Raw genomic sequence first — 25,852 nt, 5'->3', positions numbered from 1 at the left:
TTTTTCTGCCACTTCCTTCACCATAGGCTTTTCCAAAGAGATACTGGCATTCTGGCTTACATATTGCAGCCTGCAAACAGATACACCTTACAAAAAAAAAACCCTCTTCCAAAGTAAGGATAAATGAAACAGCCACCAAACCGACCCGCTAGATGAGGACACTTAGCAGAAGTCAGGAGTAGGTGCAAGAGCTCACAGCTTCAGAGAGTTTGGGCCCCTATTCACAAGAACATACTATGGAAGAAAGTCTGATAGGACATCTATGTATGGAATGGAGAAGGAAGGAAGCTAAACTTTCATTAAATGTACATGGCCAAAAATATTTTTAATTTCAATAAGTAACCGTATGCCTACAGAAGATCTGATCTGGTGAAAAGGAAATACAAATAAATTAGAATATATATCACCATTAGGCATCAGTGAGTTTTACCACTTGAATACTGTAATCTCATATACTTAAATTACAATTGCTGTTCTATTGAGAAAACTGGCACTGGGCTGTCTCATGTCAGTCTCGAGGGTCACTTCTTTTTGAGGCTGTGTCTATTTGTATGTCTATCTGTCCATCAGTCCATCCATGCATATTTGTTCGCAGATGGGTAGCTAGACACGTTCATAGAAAGCAGATGAGCAGGGGTGGAAGCCATGGAGGTGTCAAGGAGCCCATAGAAAAAGTAGACAGGCAGAAATAGCAGTCCCCTCAAAAACCTCCCTTGACCCACTCTCCCCCACTTGCAGACACAGTGTTGCTAAGTAGAGGGTGGTCTGAGGCCCAACTGTAGCAGCAGCAACCACCACTGTAAAAGTGCATAGGGTTGTCAGCATGTGTCTTCATCCAGTCAGAACACTTACTGGCTTGTGGGGAGGGGGCATGTGAGAGGAATGTGCACTGAGGGCCCAACATGTCTTTACAAGACCATACTATGGCTCCTATTTATTTATTTGGATTTTGCTCACACCTTTTTCAGTGGTAGCTCAAGGTGAGTTACATTCAGGTACACTGGGCATTTCTCTATTCCTGAAGGGCTCTCAATCTAAGTTTGTACCTGAGGCAATGGAGGGTTAAGTGACTTGCCCAAGATCACAAGGAGCAGCAGTGGTATTTGAACTGGCCACCTCTGGATTTCAAGACTGGTGCTCTAACCACTAGGCCACTCCTCCACTCCTGCTATTAGGCCTTTCAGCAGCCCCTAATTTAATAAGTTTATGTTTGCAGGGCATGGGAGTATAGGCGAGAGGAGGGTTGTTGGCAGCCACTGGAGGAAAGGGAAATATGTCATTGTGTCACACAGGGTTTGCACGCTTCAACTTGTTTAATCTAAAGTGTAGTCCTCTCACCCAAATTGTAGAATAAGAGATCATTCTGTAAGAAACTTCATCTCTCACCTTAGCAATAGAAAAGTGGCATGATGGAAGCAAGTGATCAGCTAACACTGAAAAATGGCATAAGCAAATATAATCCAAAGTAGATCGCATCCACTGTCATTTATCACACAGTTGTTGCCATCTCCAAAGTGCTCAACCTACCTCACTTTCTCCCACTCCATCATTTAATCAATAACATTTTAAACCACTGCTTTCCCAAAGTATTGTCCCTTCCAAATTGTTAGTATTAAATTGTATTCATTTGTTCTACCTGGATGGACTATTTCTCTTGCAACTTTCAGATACACTGCAAGTTAGTGTTGACTTGCCACATCACTAGGATCTTGGGGTGAATAATATTTATTATTATTCAAATGCACTCTACAATGTTCTTGCCTCAAGTTCAGTGACCAAGGTCTGAGAAGAATGACACAAAGATTGAACAGCTGACTTATCAGACCACCACTGATTCTACTATGCCTGGCACAGTCCCAACTAAGGATGATTCTTTCATCGGTCTATGCCCAACACAGTGTATAATCATGAGATATCATGTTTTACACATACTGATCTATTTGTTTTATCTTAAACATTATTCCTTTTGATGCTGATATCTGGAGAGGTGGCTAGTTGCAGAGTTCATTTTTGGCTCATTTTTATGCTTATTTTAGTGACTACTTGAGTATATTTATTTTGATCTCTAAATACCCTACCCCGAAGATTCCAGTTAGCATAGATGGCCAATAACTGTATCACATTCAAGTTACAAGGCCAACGCGTCAACCTTCCTTAACCTTCCCATGTTATGGATGCGATAAGACCCACTTTAAATCAGGACTGGTCTGGTAGCATGGCAGTAACAATAACATAATGACCTAATTGGTACATCTTCAAATCGGAGCAACTTGGGACCAGAATGTTGTGTTCCTCAGCTCTAGAAACAGAAAGCATGGACTATTAAATTCTGATCATTGTTAATACTGTAAATAAACAAAGTCATGGTAGAGGTAAGACTACTTCATTATAGAGCCCTTCCCATAAACTGGCAACCCTCTGTATACCCCATATTGCAAAGAGAGCTTTCTATCTGATGTGATTGCTTCAAGAGAATGAGAATAGCCCACCAAGGCCCCCAACAGCCACCATGTTCCTGTCTTCTCATCAGCTGTGGCACATGCAGTCACCATTCCCAAGAGAGTTGTGGTTTTAATTTTCTATTTTTTTTCAATGCATTTGTGTGTAACAAATTAAACATGTTTTATGTTTTCCCACAAAGATAACATGTATCAGCAACTGTTTGGCAGCTTTATAAATGTCTGTGAAAGAAAAATATTTTTGTAAAGTTTACTGTCATTTTGCTTTCGTTTGCTTGCCTTTCCTCCTGCCCTATTCCCAAGACTTGGGTTACACCGTGGTTCCGAGCATACTTTCTGTTTCCGTTATGATCTCATTCTGGTTAGAATCAAGTCCAAAAAATTTGACCTTTAGTCCGTCAACAGGATGAACCACGGGAACTGGCATGACACGTGGGAAAGTCCTTGTGGCCAACTCAAACCGGCTTGTGCTTGACAACTCGATGGCTAGCGTCTTGAGGAAAAGCTTGGCTAAGTGTTTACCTAGACAGGACCGCACACCACCTCCAAATGGGAGGTAGTGGAACCGGCCATCTTTGTCTTCCGTGCGCTCCTGCCCAAAGCGGTCAGGGTCAAAGGTATCCACATCTTTAAACACTGGAGCAGTGTCATGGGTGTCCCGGATACTATACAACACACTCCAGCCTTTGGGAATTTGGAAACCCTGCAAAAATGAAAACAGAATGTGCCATCAAGTAAAGAAATTCAAGCAGTTATAAATTGCCAGAAATCATTCAGTCACTCGGACAACTACAATGTGTGACATCCTTTATTGTGGTGGTTCCTTTTATCTTGCTGCACCATATGCCTGGAATAGACTTCCTGAGCCGGTACGTCAAGCTCCATCTCTGGCGGTCTTCAAATCTAAACTAAAAGCCCACCTTTTTGATGCTGCTTTTAACACCTAACACTTATTCACTTGTTTGGAACCCTTATTTTATCATCCTCACTTTAATATTCCCTTATCTCTTGTTTGCCCTGTTTGTCTGTCCTAATTAAATTGTAAGCTCTGTCGAGCAGGGACTGTCTCTTCATGTTCACGTGTACAGCGCTGCATACATATAGTAGCGCTATAGAAACGATAAGTAGTAGTAGTAGTGGTCCCTGAGGTCCCCCAAAGCTCTGATTCTCAAAGTAGTCAGATTATTCAAATAAACCTGGGTCTTAGTCCAAATATTTTATATGGATCTCTCTCACAAACATTGATTGCTGAGACTTGAAAGAAATTCAAACCTCTTTAGGGGTCTTAAGGACTGAATTGTTCTGCACACAGATTTACAAAGCAAACAAAGCAAGGTAAACTCATGGGACCATGAACAACATCAAACATTCATTACAGGAGAATGCATACACTAAAGCAACAGAAGGATCCTGGCAGCGGAGAAATATTCTAAAGAAATTTGACAGTTCACCCCAGAGCATAACATCATTCAGGAGAGAAATTAACAATGTGGGCTACTTTTAAGTCGGGTTATTTTACCATAAGTCAGGTTATTTTAGCACAGGATCTCATTGCATAAAATGGGAACCTATGCTAAGATAACCCAATTTAACAGTAGCCCATGTTGATAACTCCCCCCCCCCCCCCCCCCCCACCTCCAGTATTACTGCAGAGAAAACAGTTCTGTGTCTGTGAGATGCACTGGAATAAATGCCCCAGTATTAATGTGAAAGTGGCAAGTCGCAATTGAAAGTGTAAAGTTTTTTTTGTTCCCAAAAGAAGTAGGGTTATTCAGGGTTTCTTAATGCGTTCAAGGAAGCAACAGATCTTCGCACACTCATTATTCTAAGCTAAGTTTAGAGAAGAGAACCCCAGAGTGAACAGCATCTGGAATGCTTTGACTAGTCTTCATAATTCTATTTCTACGTTAACTACAGTGGTTTTGGATGATCAGCAAAACTTTGACCCAGTCTTGAGAGATTAAGATTTGTCATTTCAAAAGGTGGAAGCTGCTACAGGGAAGCTCCAACAAATCCAATCTGATTCAAGGATAAGAACTCAACACTCCGTAAATTGGAAGTAATTGAGAGTGATGCGAGATATTTAAACTTGAGAGCTTGTATTTTCTGCTGGGGAACTTTTTTTTTTAAGTACATGCAGAAGGTTCTAAAGATTCCAGGCACAGCAATTCCCCCATGGGTAAAGGAAGATTTATCTGCACATAGCCTGGACCTCATGACACTTTTGGAGCACTCAGAAGATGGAGAGACTAATGGGGGACTCTGATTGTTGCCTTTGCTTTCCCACAGGACATGGAACATGTACACAGGAGCACAGGAAAAGATTTCTTCAAATACATCGAGGTTTTGCTCTGGGGTTGAGGGGAGGCAAAACCAGTTGTGATTTCCATGTAAATGTATACTTTTATTTGCCTCTACTATATTTTGTTTTGAGCCAGAGTAATTTAAATTTTTATTAGATGCTAAAAAGGTTGGAGACATCAGTAAATGCTCGGGATGGTGTTTGATTCGGGGGGGGGGGGGGGGACTGGGGGTGTTTTAACTCTTCATTGCCCCAGGTACAAAATAAGTACCTTTATATAATATGTAAAGTGCTTTGACTGTAACCACAGAAAGGCGATATACCAAATTCCTCCTCTTTCTCTTTGTGGAAGCTATGACCTTGTCTCTCCTTTATTTCCTTATAATATGGGGGCCACTTTTACTAAAACGTATTAAGATTTGTGCCTAATTGGTTTTAACACAGAACTTTCTTGCACATTAAGCCCAGAGTTTCTGCGGCAGTACTTGGGACATCTTAAAAATTTGTTCAGGAATACTTACCACCTCTTATTTAGGGGGCCCTAAGTGCTCCCAAATTAAGTCCTATTAGCACACACTAATTAGAATGTGCTAGCTGGAAAATGCTTCCACACCTGTTCCCACCCTTGGCATGCCTCCCAACAAAAAATATACGGGATGTAGAGAAACCAATAAATCAACACAAAAGCACAAAAAGAGTTCCTCATAAACAGTCCAACGTGTAGAAACCAAACTTAGAATACAAAAAATACTTTATTATCAAAATTCAATATCAGTTCTTCAATCCAAACTTCTTGAGAGAATGGAATTCCAAAAAGGAGCTATCAAATCAGATCCAAACATCTGATGAATCTTCAAAGCGCCTGCTTAAGCCTCAACAATAAGAACGTGAGAGTAGGCACAATAATGAGATTCAAAAAAATCTTCTCTAAAGCCGATGGGACCCATTTTGTCATCTCATAAGGCTTCATCAGGGTCGGGTACAAAACAGGCATTTAACTGAAAGATCCTGCGTATGGCTTGGAGACAACTTCACATCTCCAAAATGTCCTATTGTTGAGGCTTTAGCAGGCGCTTTGAAGATTCATCAGATGTTTGGATCTGATTTCATAGCTCCTTTTTGTCTTTGGAATTCCATTCTCTCAAGAAGTTTGGATTGAAGAACTGATACTGAATTTTGATAATAAAGTATTTTTTGTATTCTAAGGGCCCTGTTTACTAAGGTGCATTAGTGTTTTTAATGCGCCTACAATTACTGCGCATGCTGTGTAGGCGCCTGTACGGATATTGTACGCATGTACACTGTTAACGCGCGTACATGGTTAACGTGCATTAAAAATGCTAACGCGCCTATAACGCGGCTTAGTAAACAGGGCCCTAAGTTTGGTTTCTACACTTTGGACTGTTTATGAGGAACTCTTTTTTTTTGCTTTTATGCCTTCTCCCAAAACAGTAACAAAAATACATAAATAAGGCATAAATAGTGCACAGAAAGGCAAATTACTGTATTTGCAGTATGCCTTTTCTGGCCCACTAAAGAGCCCTTTTACTAAAGGGTTGCCGCATGGCAACCCAGAACTACCGCCAGCTTAATATGGCCACCGGTGGTAGTTCTGCCTCAAGTGCATGCCATTTCCAGTGCTATGGAAAATAATTCCCTATTTTCTAGCACGATGCTAACCCGGTGGTAATCGCTGCCCGGTTACTGCAAGACCCCTTCCACCATCTCAATGGGTAGTGGTAATTTCCCCAAACCTCCCACATGGCCATGTGGTAAGAATAATCTTACCGCATGACCATGTCTTTTTTAGGGGCTTTTTACCCATTGTGGTAAAGAACGCCCCCCGCCATACCACAGGGCCCTTTTTACCACAGCTTGGTAAAAGGACCCCTAAATGTGTGTTAAAAGCTTAATGCCCTTTTAGTATTTTTACTTATTTATTTATTTCATTTGATATACCGCAATGGGCCTAAAAAACATCTATGCAGTTTATAAAATTAAAGAGCACAGGAAGGAGCATCCTTGTGTACAAATTCTGTCCATTTGCCTTTTCATGTCATGCTAGAGAAAAGTATATTTTGTTCCTTCCCCCTCTAGTTGTCCCTGATGCAGACTTATAGGTGAAACATGGCCAAGTCAGGCTTTGTTTTATTATTATTATTATTATTTTGGTTCTGGTAACTGAACAGAGAAAACCCACGGGATAGACAGAGCAAACCAAAAAGTGGGAGAAGGAAGCGGGCTGAACAGACAAAGGGATACACACACTGGTTTATTACTGCAATACCTGAGACTCGACATGGCACCATGTTTCGGCCTCAGGAGTCTGATGTTGGAGTTTCTGAAGGAACAACCAACCTTAGCAGTTGAAGAGATGATTGTAAAAGTGGTCTTTAAAAAGACCATGGTAAATAAAAGATGCACTCCTCAAAAAAAAAAAAGGATGGGCATTCTGGGGTAAGGTAAGTCTAAGAGCCCTGTTTACTAAGGCGCGTATTAGGCGTGCTATCGTTTTTAGTGCAAGCTAATGCTAGAGACACTCATTGGAATATATGGGTGTCTCTAGCATTAGCATGTGCTAAAAACACTAGTGCACCTAAGTAAACAGGGCCCCAAGTGCTTTGAAAATCAGCCCCAAAGTAACATAGTAGATGATGGCAGATAAAGACCTGCACAGTCCATTCAGTCTGCCCACATCCCTACTAAACGTACATATCACTGTGCCAAATGCAACATGCCACTGTTGACACTGCAATGGTTTTCCCCTTTTATTGCCCTTCGCTGTACAAAATCATTAATTTTATAAATAACTGGCAGACTCACATCCAGCTCAAAGGTCTGCAGCACAGTCCTGTAGCCTCCAGAGACAGGGCTGAAGAGACGCAGGACTTCCTTGATCACACATTCCAAGTAGTGGAGGCTATTGATGGTGTCCACCTGGAGGGAGCCCTCACAGATGCAGCCATTGTGCAGGATGCCGTTGCTCCGGAGCTCCTCCCGGAGCTTCTCCAGCACGCCAGGATGCTTCAGGAGCTGCATAACAAGAGAGGTGCTGGCACTAGCTGTGGTGGCATAGGCAGCAAAGATCAGCTCCAGAGTGCCATCCTAGAGAGGGGCAAAGAGAAAGCAGAGAGGGGTGGGTAAACGGAAGGATCAGATCAGCACTCATTCAAGCTCAAATCTATCAGTGCAAATAAAGATCACATTTATATGACTAGGTGCAATGGTTTTATTTTACATTTGCATCATTTAAATATCTCCACAAAAATATCTCCTTAAAATTTGCCATGTACCAGGTCATTTTACAAAAAAAAAAAAAAAAAAGTTAAACTCTGCCAGTATTGCGCATAACTTAGCTTGCAAATTTTTGAAACAGTGGAATCTTTACCCAAGGCACAAATCTGGCACTTGGCAAAAACGTGTGCACACTGCACAGCAGCCCACGACTTGTTCCCAGCTCTCATCCCTGTCTGTATTTACGACTTATAAGGTGTATTCAATGGACACATCACTATGCAAATCACTAAGTTAAGCTGCACCAGTACTGTGCAGCACTTGCAACCTAACATTGAGCAAAGAAAGGTTAAACTTCAGCTCATAGCCTCATGAATAATAACTGTGGCATAAATGATGGCATCGGAGCTGGCTTGCTTGCATGCAAACTGTGATGATATGCTCTAGTAGCTTGTCTTTCACTGAATTTACTCAGTCACACAGTGCTTGGTAAGGGATTGGATCAAAGCCTGAACCTCCAAGCTTCACTGTTCTTTGATTTAGCTACTAACTAACCTCAGCTGCCAGCTCTTGAATCAATCTCCCGCCTAAAAGTTCACTGGCTCTCTCTGCAAGCTTGGTCTATCGGTCTTAGACAATCACAGAGCTCAAGTGAGAGAAGTGTAAAGTCTGTTGATTTTGTCTACTCCCAAAGGGTTCAAGATGATTTTATTGTACCATAAGACAGAGCATTTTATACAGCAGTTGTCAAAATCAACATAATAAACTCCCCTGACAAACAGTCCTGTTGGAGGTACTTTATTTTATCAAAGGAATGAAGAAAAAAAAAGTTTCCATATGATCTCATTCCTCTCCTCTCCCCATACCATCATCTCTGTCCTTTTTCCATCATGCTCACAATCACATAAAACTTCTTCACCCTGGCACCTATCACGCCCACAGATATCCCTACACACCCCTGTCTCAAGGCTACTGTGGAACGCACTTCTGCCATTATTCTTTATAAGACAATAAAGGGGGCATGGAAGTGAAGGTTTTGCCAACCTACAGGGCTGCCGCAAGGGAGAAGCGGGGGGGGGGGGGGGGGGGGCAAAATTCAACGGGCCCGGCCTCCAAGGAGGGGCACGGGCCCGCAGACAAGCTTCTTCCTGCCTGCTTTACGGGGCTGTCCTCTCTCTTGCTCCTGCGTGTCGGCCAGGACCCAGATGATTACATTAATGCAATCATCCGGGTCCCAACTCCTCCTGGCGCACTGAAGCAGAAGACAGAGCGAGGGAGCAGCGCAGCAGTGACAGAAAGGTGCGGGGTGCGCACAGCAGTCCAGTCCTGCCCCAGACCAGGCTGTGTCTCTCAGCGGTCCCACCAACCTATGACAACAATAATAAAGCCTCAGTCTTTGAAAGAGATGAAGGGCTCAGATGATACAGAGTTCTTCTCCCCTCCCCCTAACATCTTGCCTATATCCTAAAGAGATTCTGTCAGATTTGGCGTGAGCGGCAAAGGAGGAGAGGAACTCAGCCTTAGCACTTGGCCTGCAAGAGAAGCTGAGAAAGTGATTGGCCACTAGCCACGCAGCCTGGGTTTGCTCTTTCCTCATCATGACCATATGATGGAAGAGGATTTGTTCCCAATCCTCCTCCGTCCACTTATGGTTTTAGTGCTTCTATGAGCAAGCAATGGATTCTAAATGGCTATTTACAGACTGCCAAATATGGTGATGCATTACTACCAGAAAGCAGGCCAGAGGGCAGGAGGAGGAATACAGAGGCACTTAAACTTGCATGGATTACTTAGGTATTTCTAATTACGTCCAAGCTGTATCACACCTCGCCACCTGAAGGAGCAGCTTCCTCTGGATGATACACTTGCCTTATTGCCACTGCAAAAGGTAGTGAAGCCTGTGCCATGCTGCTGTACACCAGTGCTAGCCCTCACTTGCACTGCCAGGCTGAATATCTCTTAGCAAGAGATAAATATAGCTTGAAGTGTAACAATGTGTGGCACTACTTCTGGCACAGGTCATAGCGCTGGGGCTTAACATGCACCAGGGCACAAATTTAGTACTGGCACCTTCATAGATCAGATAGGACTTTATGTTTATACTAATCAATTTTATCCCAATCTCCGAGTATATCCACATGTCCTCAATCCATAGCTACACTTCAAATAAACCTGTGGCAAATTTTAGGATTTCAAATGATGCACTTCGAGTTTTCCAAGTTAAAGATGGTACTAATTTTATTTTTACCATTCCCTGGTGAAACTTGCTTCATATATGAGAGCACATGACTTTTACAAAGTTGTGCCCTTTTCACCGACTAGCATCCATCAGGTGGGCTCATTGCAACTCTGACTTACAGTATTATGAAGGCCCGTCACACATGCACTCATAATTCTGGGCCGGTATGGCACACGCACATATGAATTAGTTGCCCTAATTCTTAAATCTGAACCGGTGACATATTCTAGATCACCAGGGCTGTACATATAAGTGTTTAGTAAATCAGCCTATCTCCACCCAAAAACCAAGATATCTAAAAAGCGTGAAAAATGAAGAGGAGATAAATGTCGTTCTCACAAAATGCCGCAATGGCAAACATGGAAATCCAGAATGTTCTAAAAGGGTAGCTATAACACAGAAACCGGTTCCACAAAGACAAACACATGCGTGCCCTGCCCCTACATGTGTAGTAATTAGCGTCCGCGAGGCCCCCACTCTGTGGAAGCTGCCCATCTAGCCCCTGCATAGAAAATCGTCTAGCAGGATTCCGGCGGTGGCACTAAACATGTAGTGCTATACGTATAGCCACCTCACACCATCAGCCCCATTTTAGAAATGACATAGAAGTCTGAATTGAGACGTCCAGGTCAGGACATCGCGTCTTTCAGCAGTATTTTAGAACATAATCTGTTGACATAGAGGCTGTTCTAAAATACAGAAATATGGATGTTAATGGGCCGAGTGCAGGCAGCATAAACATCCATTTTAGAAAAATAAACGTACAGAATATCAGTGTTTTTCAAGCTGGCACATAAAGGTTATATTTGTAATCTTATAAACATAACTGGTTATTATCCCAACACTGTTACAATGACTGCTTTCCTTCCTCCACTGCTAACTCCAGACTCCGTTCCTTTTATCTTGCTGCACCATATGACTGGAATAGAGTTCCTGAGCCGGTACGTCAAGCTCCATCTCTGGCCGTCTTCAAATCTAGGCTAAAAGCCCACCTTTTTGATGCTGCTTTTAACTCCTAACCCGGCGGCAAGAATGATGATTCTGCCCCGGGTGGCGGCGGCCCTGCCCTGGGCCCAGTTCAGTCTCTCGGCAGCCCTGGGTTTGGGTTAAGCAGCGAAATATCACCCTCAGTACTGCCCAAGATTCCTGCAGGAGGGTGTAATACAGTAAACAGAAGGGAACAGAAAGCACCACCCTAGACTGAGAGGCAGAAGCACAGAGGAGGGGGGAGGGAGGAGTCAGCATATTTGCACTACCTTCAGGTCCTGCATGGTCAACTCTTTGCCATGTTCTTTACTGCTCTCAATGAGGATATCCAGGGCGTCTGTGTAGTCCTTGCCCTGTGAGCTGTGCAGTTTCTCCCGGATTGCTTTCTCTAAGCTCTTCTGCAGCGTCTCACGAGCTCGGATCCCCTGTGGGGAAAAAATCCGTACAGATACAGTCCAGTCAATATATATTTGAGAGATGATTAAGGGGCATTCCTGCCCAGTCCCTACTGGAATAAGAGAAATGACCTGAAAACAAGGGTAGAACAAAGTCCTTGAAACTACAGAATTTAAAAGGGATTTGTCTATAATTCAAAATGGGAAGTTAATTGGTTTCACCCATTAGTCATTAGCAGAACATGCAGAAAGAAAAAAGCAAATTGGACTATTACAACAACTCTGTAATTTTCTTCTCATCAGTGATCACACATATCTAGCTCTGAGCACCTCCTAAGGGGGGAGCTATATACTTTCTAAATATTTCATGAATGAATTATTTTAAGACAGCAAGAATTTTAAGCCATGCTAGTCAGAGTGCATCGATAGTTATAGTAAAGATTTGTTACACAATATGCCACAGTATATAATCATCCCATCATACTGCAGCCTTCTAAAGAACATCCCTTTCCTTTCCTGCTCCTCCCCCCCACCCCTGTGAAATCACCGACAGAGAATTTAGTAATTCTATCTGCTGCCCAGTGACATTGCACCCCCTCATCCACATACCCACAAATCAATCTGCAGCACCACACAGCCCAGTACAGTACATCACAAGAGAACTCTCTTACCCTCCTGTAGCCGCTAAATGGCAGGTCCACAGGCAAGGAGAAGACATTCTCCACGAACTGCTGAAAGACCTGGAAGAGCTGGCTGAACTCCTCATCGGAGAGACGAAAGCCCAGCAGCACGCGAATAGCCATGCGGAAAGTGAGCTTCTGTGCCTGGATGTAGACATCGATGGGCTCGGGATTACTGCTCCAGACCCGTAACGTGTCCTGAATCACCAGCTGGATCTTTGGAAGGTAGCTGTCCAGTGCCTCGTGGCTGAAAATCTTGGAGAACACCTAGAAAATGTAAAAAGAAAAAGATAAATATACAAAAGTGTGCATATCACACAATGTTTTAATTTAGCGTCAGCATGGGTTCACTATTGGCAGATGAGGATGTTAATGACTCTTCATTTGTCATCGTCATCTCCCCCCCCCCCCCCCCTTCAGCTATCATCTATGATCTCAGTCAAATATCAGCCACAAAATATCACCACAGAAGGTAAAACTCCAAAAAGGATTCTATTCACTAAGGTTCAAAATTGAAAATGGGCTTTATTCACCAGGGTACCCAACGTGGTCACATTTCACCGTCAGGATGCATCAGGGGATTATTTATATAAGTGGCAAACAACAACTAGCAGTGTCGTTTTCCAAAATATCCACAAAAAGAAGGAAAGCAACCCTTCCACAAGCAATCCACAGAACAAGCAAAAAAGAGTGGAAATCACCAAGACAAAGTATCAGGAAGGTCAAAGGCACAGTTTATTCAAAACATTCAGCAGACATATACGAAAACACTTTCCTCACCAGTATACAGGATGCACTTCGTAAAAGGAACCCAACACAGGCCGTGAAAAAATGTGAAAAAAGAAACATACCACCATTCATTACACAGTGAAATCTTAAAGAACCATAAATTCCGATTGTACATATAGAATAAGCTCATTTATAATTATTTATAAATACTTTAGGATTCACAATAGCTTTCCCCCAACATTTTAAAAGTTAAAGATGTATCTTTCTGTATTTTCTGTGCAGCATATATACTTATGTTAATGGCAGCTGCAACGTTTTTTTGATGCATGGTGCACGGGCCAATTCACAAAACAACTGGAGTGGAGGTGGAGAAAATTTCAAATGACCAAGGCAAACAAGGAGTAAGAGTGTCCAAAAAGTTTATTTGCCAAAGTAAACTGACCGCGTTTCGGCACAAAGCCTTCTTCAGGGGTCAATACGGTTCAGGTAAATCAGCAACGTAGAGAGTGTGAAAACCATTAAATACCAGAGCACAATATACAGCTGTGGGATTGTTTGGTGGATGACCTCAGTCTAGTGTATTGTGCTCAAGTATTTACTGGTTTTCACACTCTGTGTTGCTGATTTACCTGAACCATATTGACCCCTGAAGCAGGCTTCGTGCCAAAACACGGCCCATGTAGGGTCTTTTGGGTCAGTTTACTTTAGCGAATAAACTTTTTGGACGCTCTTACTCCTTGTTTGCCTTGGTCATTTGGAATTTTCTCCACCTCCACCCCTGTTGTTTTCTGCTTACTTCTCTTCTGGAAGTTGTTGGCCCTCACTCCTTTTTTTGCATATGAGCCAATTCCACATACATATCTACATAATGTTGTGCCAGTTTATCTTTCTTTACATTTCTTTGTTAGCTGTCTTGCAGATTTGCTTTACACATACCTTAGGATCACTTGCCTTTTGAACCTATTTTTTTTTTTTTAATCTTCCGTGTTCTTCTGGATATGCAAATTTTTGTGTTTTTCTTTATAGAGAGGCCATTTACCTATTCACACCTTCAGCACACAGGATATTGTGTATGCAAGATCTTCATGTGCATTTGGACATTAAATTGATAGCGCTAATTACAGGTAGAATATGTTTTCATAATGGGTTCATGGCATTTTTATATATTTCACTACTTGGATGCAGTGACTATCATTGTTTTATGATCATTTACGGTTCTTTAAGATTTCACTGTGTAATGAATGGTAATATGTTCCTTTTTTCACAATTCTTATATTTTGTTTCCTTTGGGTCACTCAGTTATGATTAACTTTTATTCTATGCACACACTGATGGTACCACTGCAGGTCTCATCCTATTGTTATTGATCATTTGTTTTTATTTGTTTTCTGATAAGGACCCCTGGTGTTGGGTTCCTTTACGAAGTGCATCTTGTATACTGGTGAGGAAAGTGTTTTTGTATATGTCTCCTGAATTTTTTTAATAAACTGTGCTTTCGGCCTTCCTGGTACTTTATCTTGGTGCCTTCTACTGTTTTTTTCTGCTTATTTTCCAAAATATGCCAGTGTTGCTAAAGGCTAAATGCGGTGCACAGCGTTTCTAGAGGAAAATAACCTTGTGTTGTTTTCCTATAATCTCGGCCTACAACTTGTGCTTTCATCACCCTATCTGCAACAGATGCCACAAAATTATGCAGCACATATGTTGTAGAGTACATTAAGGTGTAAATAAGCCCCTCCCTACAAGATATGTGTATACTGTTTCTTGTACTGCAATAAAAGTTTGCTTTTGCCATGTACTATAATTTTTGGCAGCATATATAATCACGTTTCTGGAACCCCTGAAACATACATCCTCTCATACCTTGCATATCTTTGTACATACATCCCATCTACCTCACAGGCCTACCAGTTAAGCTAGGACTGTAGTCACTGTTCCCTCTAAGCTGAGAGGGAGTCCTCCATCTACAGTCCTGCCAGTTGGGGGTGCTGTTTCACTATCACATATTCAAAACTGAGGGACAGTAAAGTTCTGTAGGACTCTAGGGAACTTGCATGTCCCTAGCAATTGAAAACACAGTATTGAAGTACTCCCCCCCACCACCACACACACTCACTAGTAGCAATGCAGTTGGAGAAGTCTCACTCAGCTTAGAAGGAACAGTAACTGCAGTCACACTTGAAATGCTATAAAGGCCTCCCAATGACCTAGTGCGTGCAGCAAGACTTCAGCCTTGTCCTGGCTTTATGGCACCTAGCAAGTGCTGATTTTAAATGAAAGAGCACAAGTACCACGATGCAGTGGGACATAAATTTTAAAAAGCCAGGAAAGTCCTGCCCCTGAGTCTTCCCCCAGAACTAGTATCACTTGGTCCGCCAGGGTCGTTATGCTCATATTAGCCCTCTCCTCAAATCACTTCACTGGCTTCCTATCTGTTTCTGCATACAGTTCAAACACCTCTTATTGACCTATAAGTGCATTCACTCTGCAGCTCCTGAGTACCTCTCCACTCTCTTCTCTCCCTACACTCCTCTCCGTTCACTGGGTAAATCTCTCTTATCTGCACCCTTCTCCTCCACCGCTAACTCCAGACTCTGTTCCTTTTATCTTGCTGCACCTTGTGCCTGGAATAGACTTCCTGAGCCGGTATGTCAAGCTCCATCTCTGGCCGTCTTCAAATCTAAGCTAAAAGCTCACCTTTTTGATGCTGCTTTTAACTCCTAACTCTTTTTCACTTGTTGAGAACCCTTATTTTATCATCCTCACTTTAATATTCCCTTATCTCTTGTTTGTCCTGTTTGTCTGTCCTAGATTGTAAGCTCTGTCGAGCAGGGACTGTCTCTTCATGTTCAAGTGTACAGCGCTGCGTACGTCTAGTAGCGCTATAGAAATGATAAGTAGTAGTAAGTAGTAATAGTAGTATTTCTTGGCCTAACCATCGTGCATCCAGTGTAAGGAGATTTTCAATATCAAGGAACTGCATTCTGGTGCTTCTATTTCTTTTCACCGTGTTTCAGCACAGACTAAAAATCGGCACCCCTCACAGCTTTGCCATGCTTAATTGCGTATATGCGTGCGTGTCTGTGTGTGTGTGTGTGAGGTAAAAGGTCAGTGTTTTGTAAAATCCTGCCTGAAGAAAAAAAAAGTTGGAATATTTTCAGTTTTAGCAAAATTAAAAGAAAAAAAAAAAGTAACACAGTCAAAAAATATTCAAGCATAGCAACCTTTTAAAAACTGTAAATTTGAGAATTTCTCTTGCAGTCAGCACCAAGAGGAAAAGGTAACTTTTTCCTGGCCAGGACTTTGCATTTTTAATATCCGTGGCTCACTGGAGTTTGTTTGGTAAAATAACATACTCTGTCCCTTTAAGGCCTCAGCTCTGAGCCCCAACAATAGTACTTTTATAAGAAATTCCCCACGCACACAGTCTAACCTTTCCATACTTCTTATCCAGGGAAGGGATTTATTTACAGAGGTGTAAAAAGGGGCAGGCACTTTGTGACCATTAAACAAAATAAGAATCCCTTTCTTCTGCAAGCATTTTCTGAAGCTAAATACCAGGTTCACAGATTCTGTTATTTGGACATAAAGTCCTCTGGAAACACAGAAACAAGCTTGCCAGCCTAGCTCCATTACTAAATGAATTTATAATCCAGTCCAGCTTTTCTAACTCTTGCTGAGTGCATTCTGGACCATGTGGTTCTTATCGTTCTCATATTAACAGGACTACAGTGCCCTGGGATAAAAGGCAGAGAACCTGGACTGGAAATGCTGTGAAAAGAACCTCAAAACCAAGCAAATCAGGAAAGTCAAAAGGTTCAAATGGAACACAAAACCTTCTAATGCATCCCAGAGATGCCAAGGGTGGCCCATCCCAAAGCTGGAGACTTGCCACCGCTATGCTGGAGATTTAAGGCCAATGTGTGAGGTTTCTCTAATGGGCCCCAGCCATTTCTTAAGCCAGCTCTAGCATATGTACATTGCATAAACTGACATATTCTAATCAATAAATAGAAAATAAAATTACTTTTTCTACCGTTCTTATCTGATTTCTGCTTTATTTTCCCTTCTCTTAATTCTCTTACCAGGGCATTTATTGTCTCTCCATGTCCATCCTTCATCTTCCCTCTGCAGCCATAGCCATCCTGTACAGTATCTCCCCTCTGTGTCTCTGCCCCATCCTCCTGCTATGTTGAGCATCTCCCTTCTCTGTGTCCTTATTCTTGCCCTGTTCATAATCGCTTCTCTGTGTCTATATCTCGCTCCCCATTCCCAGCATTACCCTTCTTTGTCCTTATCCTTCCCCATGTCCAGCTTCTCCTCTCATTCCTCCCTTCCTCCATACCACCCCCCCCCCCCCACCTAACATCATCTCTCTTCTTTCCCTCCTGTCCCACCACCACCTTCAGCAGGCAGCATCTATTTTCCTTCCCTCTTGTCCTGCCTCCACAGGGGCCAGCACCTTTCTTCCTTTCCTCCTGCCCCTCCTAACCTCACATACCAGCATTTCTTTTTCTTCCCTCCTGTCCTCTCACCCCCTGGATCCAGTAATTTTTCCTTCTCTCCGTCCTGCTCTCCCCCCTTACCCTAGTGGCCAGCATCTCTCCCTCTCTCTTCTGTTCCTCCTAACCTCCCCCAAGATCCAACAACTGTCCCTTTGCTTCCCTCCATCCTGCTGTGTGCACCCTTGGAGAAAAGCGTGAGTTTAGAGAACAAACTGATAAGAGGACCAGGAAGAAAAATAAATTCTGTGGGAGCAAATCCAGTGAGAGACCACTTCACAACCAGGACACCACCATTACAAGTATATAATTAAAATCACGCAGGGAGTGAAAAAAGAAGCAAATTGCAACAAAACGTTCATGAAAAGTTCAATTTATTCACCACTACTATCTTAAATAAATAATCAGAAGCCCGTGGTGTCACTGTTGCTTTTCAGGAGAGAAAATATTTTAGTCCAGTAGGTGAGACTGTTTAGGCTGTACCACTGGGTTGTAATTTCAAGTCCCTTACGCAGCCCTTTAAGAGGGGTGAATAAATTGAACTTCTTATGAACGATTTGTGGCGATTTGCTTCCTTTTTCACTCCATGCTGGATCTTGTAAATCACCTGCCTGCTTGTTGCCTTGGACTTATTAAAATTTGCAATTTAAAATTTTAAAAAAAAACAAAAAACAATTAGGCTTCAACTCAGTCAACTTGGAATTTCAGCACAGCTTGTTCAAGTTCTCCCTCCCCACAGGCTTTCATTGCATTTTGAGTGCTATAGCAGAATGGTGGGTGATGCAACTAAAATATTGTGCTATATGGACTCATGGGGCAAAAGGTTATTTATTTATTTTTAGAAATCCAAACGTTATCTACATCTCTGTGAGGTCCATTTACTTAAGGTATTCTTCTATTCTGGAGAATGCTTACTAAAGTGGGCCCCATGATCTAGAGATCCACGGGGCCAAGATCCTAAACCCATCCACTTGCAATAGGAGAGGAAAGCCTCAGAAGCAGAGGTTTGCTGCTGACTTGAAACAGATCCTAGAATAAAAGCACTGCGCCCTCTAGTGAAAATTATCTGAACTTTTTCCCTGGCTTTTCTTGATTTAAAAAAAAAAAACTGCTTCTATCACCTGAGTGATTGGTTTTCTGTTCTGCTGAGCATATGTGTCTGTAGCCTAGCTGGGGTAAATTATTTATTTTTCCCTTCCACTCATCAGGCTACTATCTCAGGCAGAACTGGCATCTACTGGACCATCACAAGTCTTAACTTACAACTACAAGCCAGAGGCATGGCCAGACCTTGCGGTGGGAGGGGGCCAGAGCCCAAGGTGGGGGGGGGTACATTTTTGTCTCCCGCCCCACCACCTCGCCCCCCCCCCCCCCCCCCCGCCGCCCTGCCGCTCCCCACCTACTGCTGCAGCAAATACCTTGGCTGGCGGGGGTCCCCAACCCCTGCCAGCTGAAGCCTTCTACGGCGCCGGTCTCTGGTGCCACCGCATTGCCTGCCCTGCTCTCTCTTCCCCCTCACATCCTGCACGTTACTTTTAGTGAAACTGAACATGCTCAATTTCACTAAAAGAAGTGTGCAGGACGTGAGGGGGAAAAGAAGAGCAGGGCAGGCAACGCGGCGACACCGGAGACCGGCGTTGGACAAGGTTTCAGCTGGCGGAGGTTGGGGACCCCGCCAGCAAAACCAGGGGCCCACAGGCCCCCGTGGCCCAACGTAGCTACGCCACTGCTACAAGCTTGTCCCCCTGAATCACCAGACAAACATCCCACTCTACTGAATGTAACTCACCTTGAGCTACTACTGAAAGGGTGAAAAATAATAAAATAATAATTATGCAACCTGGGTGTTGTTGTAGTACCACCACTGAAAGGACATTCTGGGTAATCACACCTCCTTCTCTGTCCACCACCACCACCACATCTCCTGTCATATTAACCCATTAGTGCCCAATGTTCCCATAATAAGCTCCCACATGGGAACGTTGGGCACTAATGGGTTAAATAACTCATCCCCAGCCTAAGCCCTGAACACCCTTTTAGCACACTTCAACCAAAGCTGAAAGTGAGGTAGCACTAATGCAATTGATTCATCTGCCCTCTGGGGCCTGCTAACTTCCACAAAACTTCACCAGATATAAGGTGGAAGGAGAAAGTGGATCACAGGCCTAGCACCTGTCCTGTGGAAAATGCAGCCAATCTGAAAAGAGTGAGATCAGTTTCAGTGGGGTCTAAGCTGGAAAGCTGCTGGAGAAGCCATGTCCAAGCATGCTTTTCACTCCCACCCTGGTTTCAATTGGCATACAGGAGTTTCAAGCTCAAGAAAGACAAGAGTTACACTGTAAAATGTGCAAAAGTACATACAAGTCAAAACTAACCTTCCCCAGCTTTCCAATATTCTGTTCATCAGGTTAAACTTAGCACCTTTAAAATCTAACTTTAAACCAGGATCAGGTCAGCTAGTTCATTTAATTATACATGGAACTCCAAGAAAAATGGATCAGTAGGTTAACTGATGCCTTAGAAATAACATGGTCACATCTGGGGCAGGTGAGGCACAGTGAAATCAGGTTAAAGTTTTGTCTGCCCATGGGACAAAACTACTCTAGAGCTCCACTCCATCTCCCTCTACTCATTTGCGGTCCACCATCCTTGCAAACCAAGGGTGTAGCTATATGTGGGCCTGTGAGGGACGGGCCCATCCACTGGTTCACTCAGTTGTGCTTCTTGGCTATGCCACTGCTGCAAACAACGTTTCAAAACATTTCTTTCTGGGTTGCTTCCGGGTTGTTCTTTTCACAATGTATGAAAGTTTTTAAAAAGACCTTTGTTTTATAGTTGATTGTGTCTGAGAGAGAAAAAAAATAAAGAAGATATGTTGCCTTAGAGCTTCTTCCAATAATTTTGGGAGAATCTGTAGTGATTAAGCACAAGGGCTGTGACAATGTTTACAGCACCTTACAAAACAATTAAAACACTTGGAAGTTTCTCATAATCAGCCGTCTCAAAAGTACTACTTATCACTTCTATAGCGCTACAAGTTCAAAATGCATTAAATAGGAGTCTGTTCACTGATCAACACAGCATAGGCTACATTTTCAAAGAGAATATCTAAAAAGTCATTAAGAAACCTAAAAGTCTCACTTGCATAAGTCTTCCCACCCCTTGACTCAGCAGGTGGGTCATTCAGGGTAAGTGTTTACCAGCTTGCACAGCAGAATGGTGTAGTAGTTGTCTATTCTTCTTGGCAAAACAGCTCAAGGTCTTTCAAGTTAGCTGGAATTGTCCCTGGACAGCAGTCTTCTTGCAACAGAATTTCTATCCCATTCAGGTCTGGCCATTCACTTTCTCCGTGCTGTGTGCTAAAAGGTGAATCTTTTCCCCAGTCCCAGACTGGAACAAGTTTTCTTCCAAGATCTGCCTGTACTCTGCACGATCTATTTTTCCCCTGGATCTTCACAAGCTTCCTTGCACCCCACCCCCACCCCGTTGCAAAACATCCTTAGGACATAACACTGCCACCTCGTGCATAATAGAAGGGTAATGTGCTGTGTTTATTATATGCCACACACATCACTTAGCATTGCAACCAGAAAGTTCTACTTTCATCCCATTGGGTTGCAAATCCGCTAAGTGTTTCGTTGCAAATGGTGTGCAGCACTTAATATGGATTTTCTTCAGCAGTGCCTTCCTTCTTGTCACCCTGCCTTACAGGTTTGTGGTCATTTTAAAACTGTTGAATAATCAATATTTTCTCCATACTCAGTCAGGGTACCTTAGACTGTACAATGCCCTTTTTCAGACGATCAAGCCCGATCAAGGCAGTGTCTTGGTTGTGCCAAACTGATTCAACTGTACAATGATGGGAAGAACAGTGTCCCAAAGGATATTCAGACGCACTAAAATGTTCTCATATTCTTCTCCCAATCTGTACCTTTGAATACATTTATCCTGGAGTTCTTCTGTGCTTGGCAATTTTAGATATTTTCTTCAAATTCACCTCATAAGACTGCTTCATAATAATCCATCATGACTTCTACTTCCTAGTATCATCCATTATCCTTTCCTTAATGTTTTTTATTCTCATGCATTAATCCAATGGTCTCTAATGTTTCTTATAAACCCTTATCCACACTCTTTTCACCTCTCATCTTGATTACTGTAACCTACTTCTCACTGGACTCCCTCTTAGCCATCTCTCTCCTCTTCAATCAATCCAAAACTCTGCTGCGCAACTCATTTTCCGCCAAAGTCGCTATGCCCACATTAGCCCTCTCCTTAAGTCACTTCACTGGCTCCCTATCCGTTTCCGTATTCAATTCAAACTTCTCCTATTGACCTATAAGTGCATTCACTCTGCCGCTCCCCAGTACCTCTCCACTCGTCTCCCCTACATTCCCCCTCGAGTACTCCATTCTGTAGATAAATCTCTCTTATCTGTCCCTTTCTCCTCTACTGCTAATTCAAGACTCCGTTCCTTTTATCTCGCTGCACCTCACGCCTGGAATAGTCTTCCCGAGCCTGTATGTCGAGCCCCGTCTTTAGCCGTTTACAAGTCCAAACTCAAAACCCACCTCTTTACCACTGCTTTTGACTCCTAACTCACTTACCCTGTCCTTTATCCTCACCTCTTTATTCCCTTTCCCTTAATTGTTCTGTCTGTTTACCTGTCTTATCTAGATTGTAAGCTCATTGAGCAGGGACTGTCTTCTGTGTATGGTGTACAGCGCTGCGTATGCCTTGTAGCGCTATAGAAATGATAAGTAGATAGAAGTAGATACCTCACACTAGCACTATCTGCTTTTGTCTCACCTAGAATGTAAACCGCACTGAACCTTGAGAAGGGGATATTAGCAGTATACAACAATTGAATTGAAATGAATTGAAGAAGAGAGAAGCAGCTTGCTTCTCCAGTCAGTATATCTGAATCAGCTCAGCCACTGAAGCTGGACCCAGGTGGGCTCAATTTTGCTTATTTATGAGCCTTGATAAGGCGAATTTTGGAAAGAGAACTAGTTTGGGCTTGCAAAAAAAAAAAGGATCTGAAGACATATACAATCGAAACATTTTGGTTTCTCATTCTTCATTATTTGTTGAATATTTCTATAATTGTTCTTTCATGCTGAAAGTGTAGAATATGTGGTATAAATCAGTGAAACAAACTCCTTCTTTACTGCTTTTTTAGACAACAGAATGTAAAAAAAAATGTACAGTAGTGTGAAGACTTTTGCAAGGCACTGTAAAGCCTTTCATGTCTCAGATCAGAGGCTTCCTAACACTCTTTTCCCCCATTTTCAACAGCTGCTTTTTATTTCTTTCTAAATGTATGTGTTCTTCATCTTCTACAAGCAGCACTGGAGCCTGGGTGCCTTCCGCCTGCCGCTAATAAGCCATACACATGTTAGATACTGAGAACCAGAGGTTCGACCTCGTCTCTCCCATTGTGTCTCTAGGGGACAAATGTTTAGCACACCTGGTTCTGTGTGGCACAATGAAAGTTTCCACTGTACAGGGAAGTGAATGGTTCAGTGGACTAGCACAAGCATGAAGAGTCTTTCATACCCTTTTCCATTACTCAAGGCAGAAAGTCATTTTCTAACGGTTGTTAAGAAGCCTGGGTGAAAAAAAATTGCAATGTGACATAAATCGCATTGCAGACTCTCTTCTGGCCACCTGTGGTCATAATCCAAAAGTAACCAATTTCTGCTAAGGCAATAAAACCCTTACAATGAGCCTGCAAAGCAGCATTCTGAGTTTCACTCCCTTACCACTGACCCCCCCCCCCCCCCCCCCCCCGAGGCTGGTTTCTCATGCCATTCTGTGATCTGTGGCAGATGCCTGAGTTTCAGGTATGCAAGCCTCAGAATCCTAATCTGGGCATGACTGGCAGACAACCAGGCAGTCGCCTAGAGCAGCAAAAAACAGCTGCAGACAAAGCAACTATAGATTCACACAGCTAAAGAAACATCGCACATTTCTTGTAAGAAGAGAGGACGGTTTTCAATTAGTCCGTTTACTCCTCTAAATGGCCTTTGAAAATTGACCTCATAATTTCTTTTAACCATTCAAGTTTATTTACTGTTCTTGACATATTTACAAAACAAAAGTCTAATATTTAAAAGAATCACGTCCAAAATAGTGTTTTTATAGGATTTTTCTGGGGAGGATAGTGTTGGGATGATTATGATTGTTAAATTTAACTTTCAAAATCTTAGAGGGGCACACAGGGTCAAAAGTTAACTGAGAGGGGGGCGCAAGGGTGAAGGTTCATCTAGGGAAGTGCTTCTCAACCCATTCTTCAGGGCACACCTAACCACTCAGAGTTTCAGGACATACACAATGAATATACATGAGACAGCAGAGGCAGTGCATGCAAATCTATCTCATACATATTCAATGTGGATATTTTTGTTTTATTTATTGATTGGTGATCTGAATGTTAATTATTCAGTTCTATGTGGCTTAAAATAATTAAAACTAGAAATGCATACGATATATTTTTACTAACAATATCATAACATTTGTTGTGTAGTTCATTGTCTAACAATGTGAAAATCTGTTATAAAGGATTGCCATGAGAAATTTGTGAAATATTAAATAGTTGGTAATCCTTTTTATCTCACTACCATATGTGAGAAATCTCTGTCCAACATGGATTTATATCAGATGTTTTTATAGCTAGGAAAATGTAGTATGAGAGAGTTTCTTGATCTAGTAGACGAATGCAAAGTGATGCACTTAGGGAGTAGAAATCCACAGAAGTATGTGTTAGGCGGGGAGAGTCTGATAGTTACAGATGGGGAGAGGGATCTTGGGGTGATAGTATCTGAGGATCTGAAGGCGACGAAACAGTGTGACAAGGCGGTGGCTGTAGCCAGAAGGTTGCTAGGCTGTATAGAGAGAGGTGTGACCAGCAGAAGAAAAGAAGTGTTGATGCCCCTGTATAAGTCGTTGGTGAGGCCCCACTTGGAGTATTGTGTTCAGTTCTGGAGGCCGTACCTTGCTAAGGATGTAAAAAAATGGAAGTGGTGCAAAGAAAAGCTACGAGAATGGTATGGGATTTGCGTTATAAGACGTATGAGGAGAGACTTGCGGACCTGAACATGTATACCCTGGAGGAAAGGAGAAACAGGGGTGATATGATACAGACGTTCAAATATTTGAAAGGTATTAATCTGCAAACAAACCTTTTCCGGAGATGGGAGGGTGGTAGAACGAGAGGACATGATATGAGAGTGAAGGGAGGCAGACTCAAGAAAAATGTCAGGAAGTATTTTTTCACGGAGAGAGTGGTAGATACTTGGAATGCCCTCCCGCGGGAGGTGGTGGAGATGAAAACAGTAGCGGAATTCAAGCATGCGTGGAATAAACATAAAGGAATCATGTGCAGAAGGAATGGATCCTCAGAAGCTTAGCCGAGATTGGGAGGCGGGGCTGGTGTTTGGGTGGTGGGGCTAGTTCTGGGCAAGACTTCTACGGTCTGTGTCCTGAAAATGGCAGATACAAATCAAGGTAAGGTATACACAAGAAGTAGCACATATGAGTTTATCTTGTTGGGCAGACTAGATGGACCGTGCAGGTCTTTTTCTGCCGTCATCTACTATGTTATTATGCTACTATGTATGTAACTGAAGGTTGGCAAATCTATTAGCTTCATCATGTAATCTGGGCTCATGCCATAGATAATTTTGTAGATGAATGTACATGTTTTAAAGATGATTCTGACTTTGATTGGTAGCCAGTGTAACCTGAAAACCAGACTGGTTCAGTGTGCCCTGAGGACTGGGTTCTGAACCGCTGAACTAGGATGTCTAACACCCCTGCACAGGCCCTACCAGGAATGCTCAGGGTTTTTGTAGCTGTTGGACCTCTGAACTTTTCCTGATGACGACCCCAATATGGATACTAGTCCTTCATTCTGCTACAGTACAAACAGCAGCTCTAGCAAATCATTTTCTGGTAGATCCTCAGTAACAGAAAAATGACTTAATCTAGACACCAGAAACATAGTCCAACTGCTCCGAGAACAGTGCCACACCCTGCCCCATCATGTTTTCAGGGATGCCAATTTGATTTGGGAACAGCAATAGCCAACAACACTTACCTTCATAACCCTCACAACTAGAGTTATTACTGCACTACACGGTCTCCTCTGTAGGTCCCCATACAATGCAAATGCTGGGGTCCACTACATTTGACCACATTATAAGTGAATCCCTCCTATATTGGGTCTAGTGTTTAATATCTAATATATTTTGCCACATTATAAGTGAATCCCTGCTATATCGGGTCTAGTGTCTAATGTCTAATATATTTGACCACATTATA

At 42.6% G+C, this 25,852-nt stretch overlaps 1 protein-coding gene across 1 annotated transcript in view; it reads right to left on the bottom strand.

Moving 5' to 3' along the window:
* Positions 1-1,102: 1,102 nt before the first annotated feature.
* The window catches only part of LOC115461257 (cytochrome P450 26B1), a 35,617-nt gene continuing 10,867 nt past the window's right edge, over positions 1,103-25,852 (bottom strand). Inside the window, exons 3-6 of the mRNA XM_030190966.1 lie at positions 12,288-12,563; positions 11,491-11,646; positions 7,585-7,866; positions 1,103-3,162 (exon numbers count right to left, since the gene is read on the bottom strand). Of these exons, the coding sequence (XP_030046826.1) occupies positions 2,770-3,162; positions 7,585-7,866; positions 11,491-11,646; positions 12,288-12,563 (1,107 nt within the window). The 3' untranslated portion in view covers positions 1,103-2,769. The remainder of the gene's footprint in view (positions 3,163-7,584; positions 7,867-11,490; positions 11,647-12,287; positions 12,564-25,852) is intronic.

The sequence above is a fragment of the Microcaecilia unicolor genome, chromosome 2 (genome assembly GCF_901765095.1).
Source record: "Microcaecilia unicolor chromosome 2, aMicUni1.1, whole genome shotgun sequence".
Classification (NCBI taxonomy): domain Eukaryota; kingdom Metazoa; phylum Chordata; class Amphibia; order Gymnophiona; family Siphonopidae; genus Microcaecilia; species Microcaecilia unicolor.
Note: the sequence above shows the minus strand (reverse complement) of the source record. Positions and strands in the feature narration are given on the sequence as shown.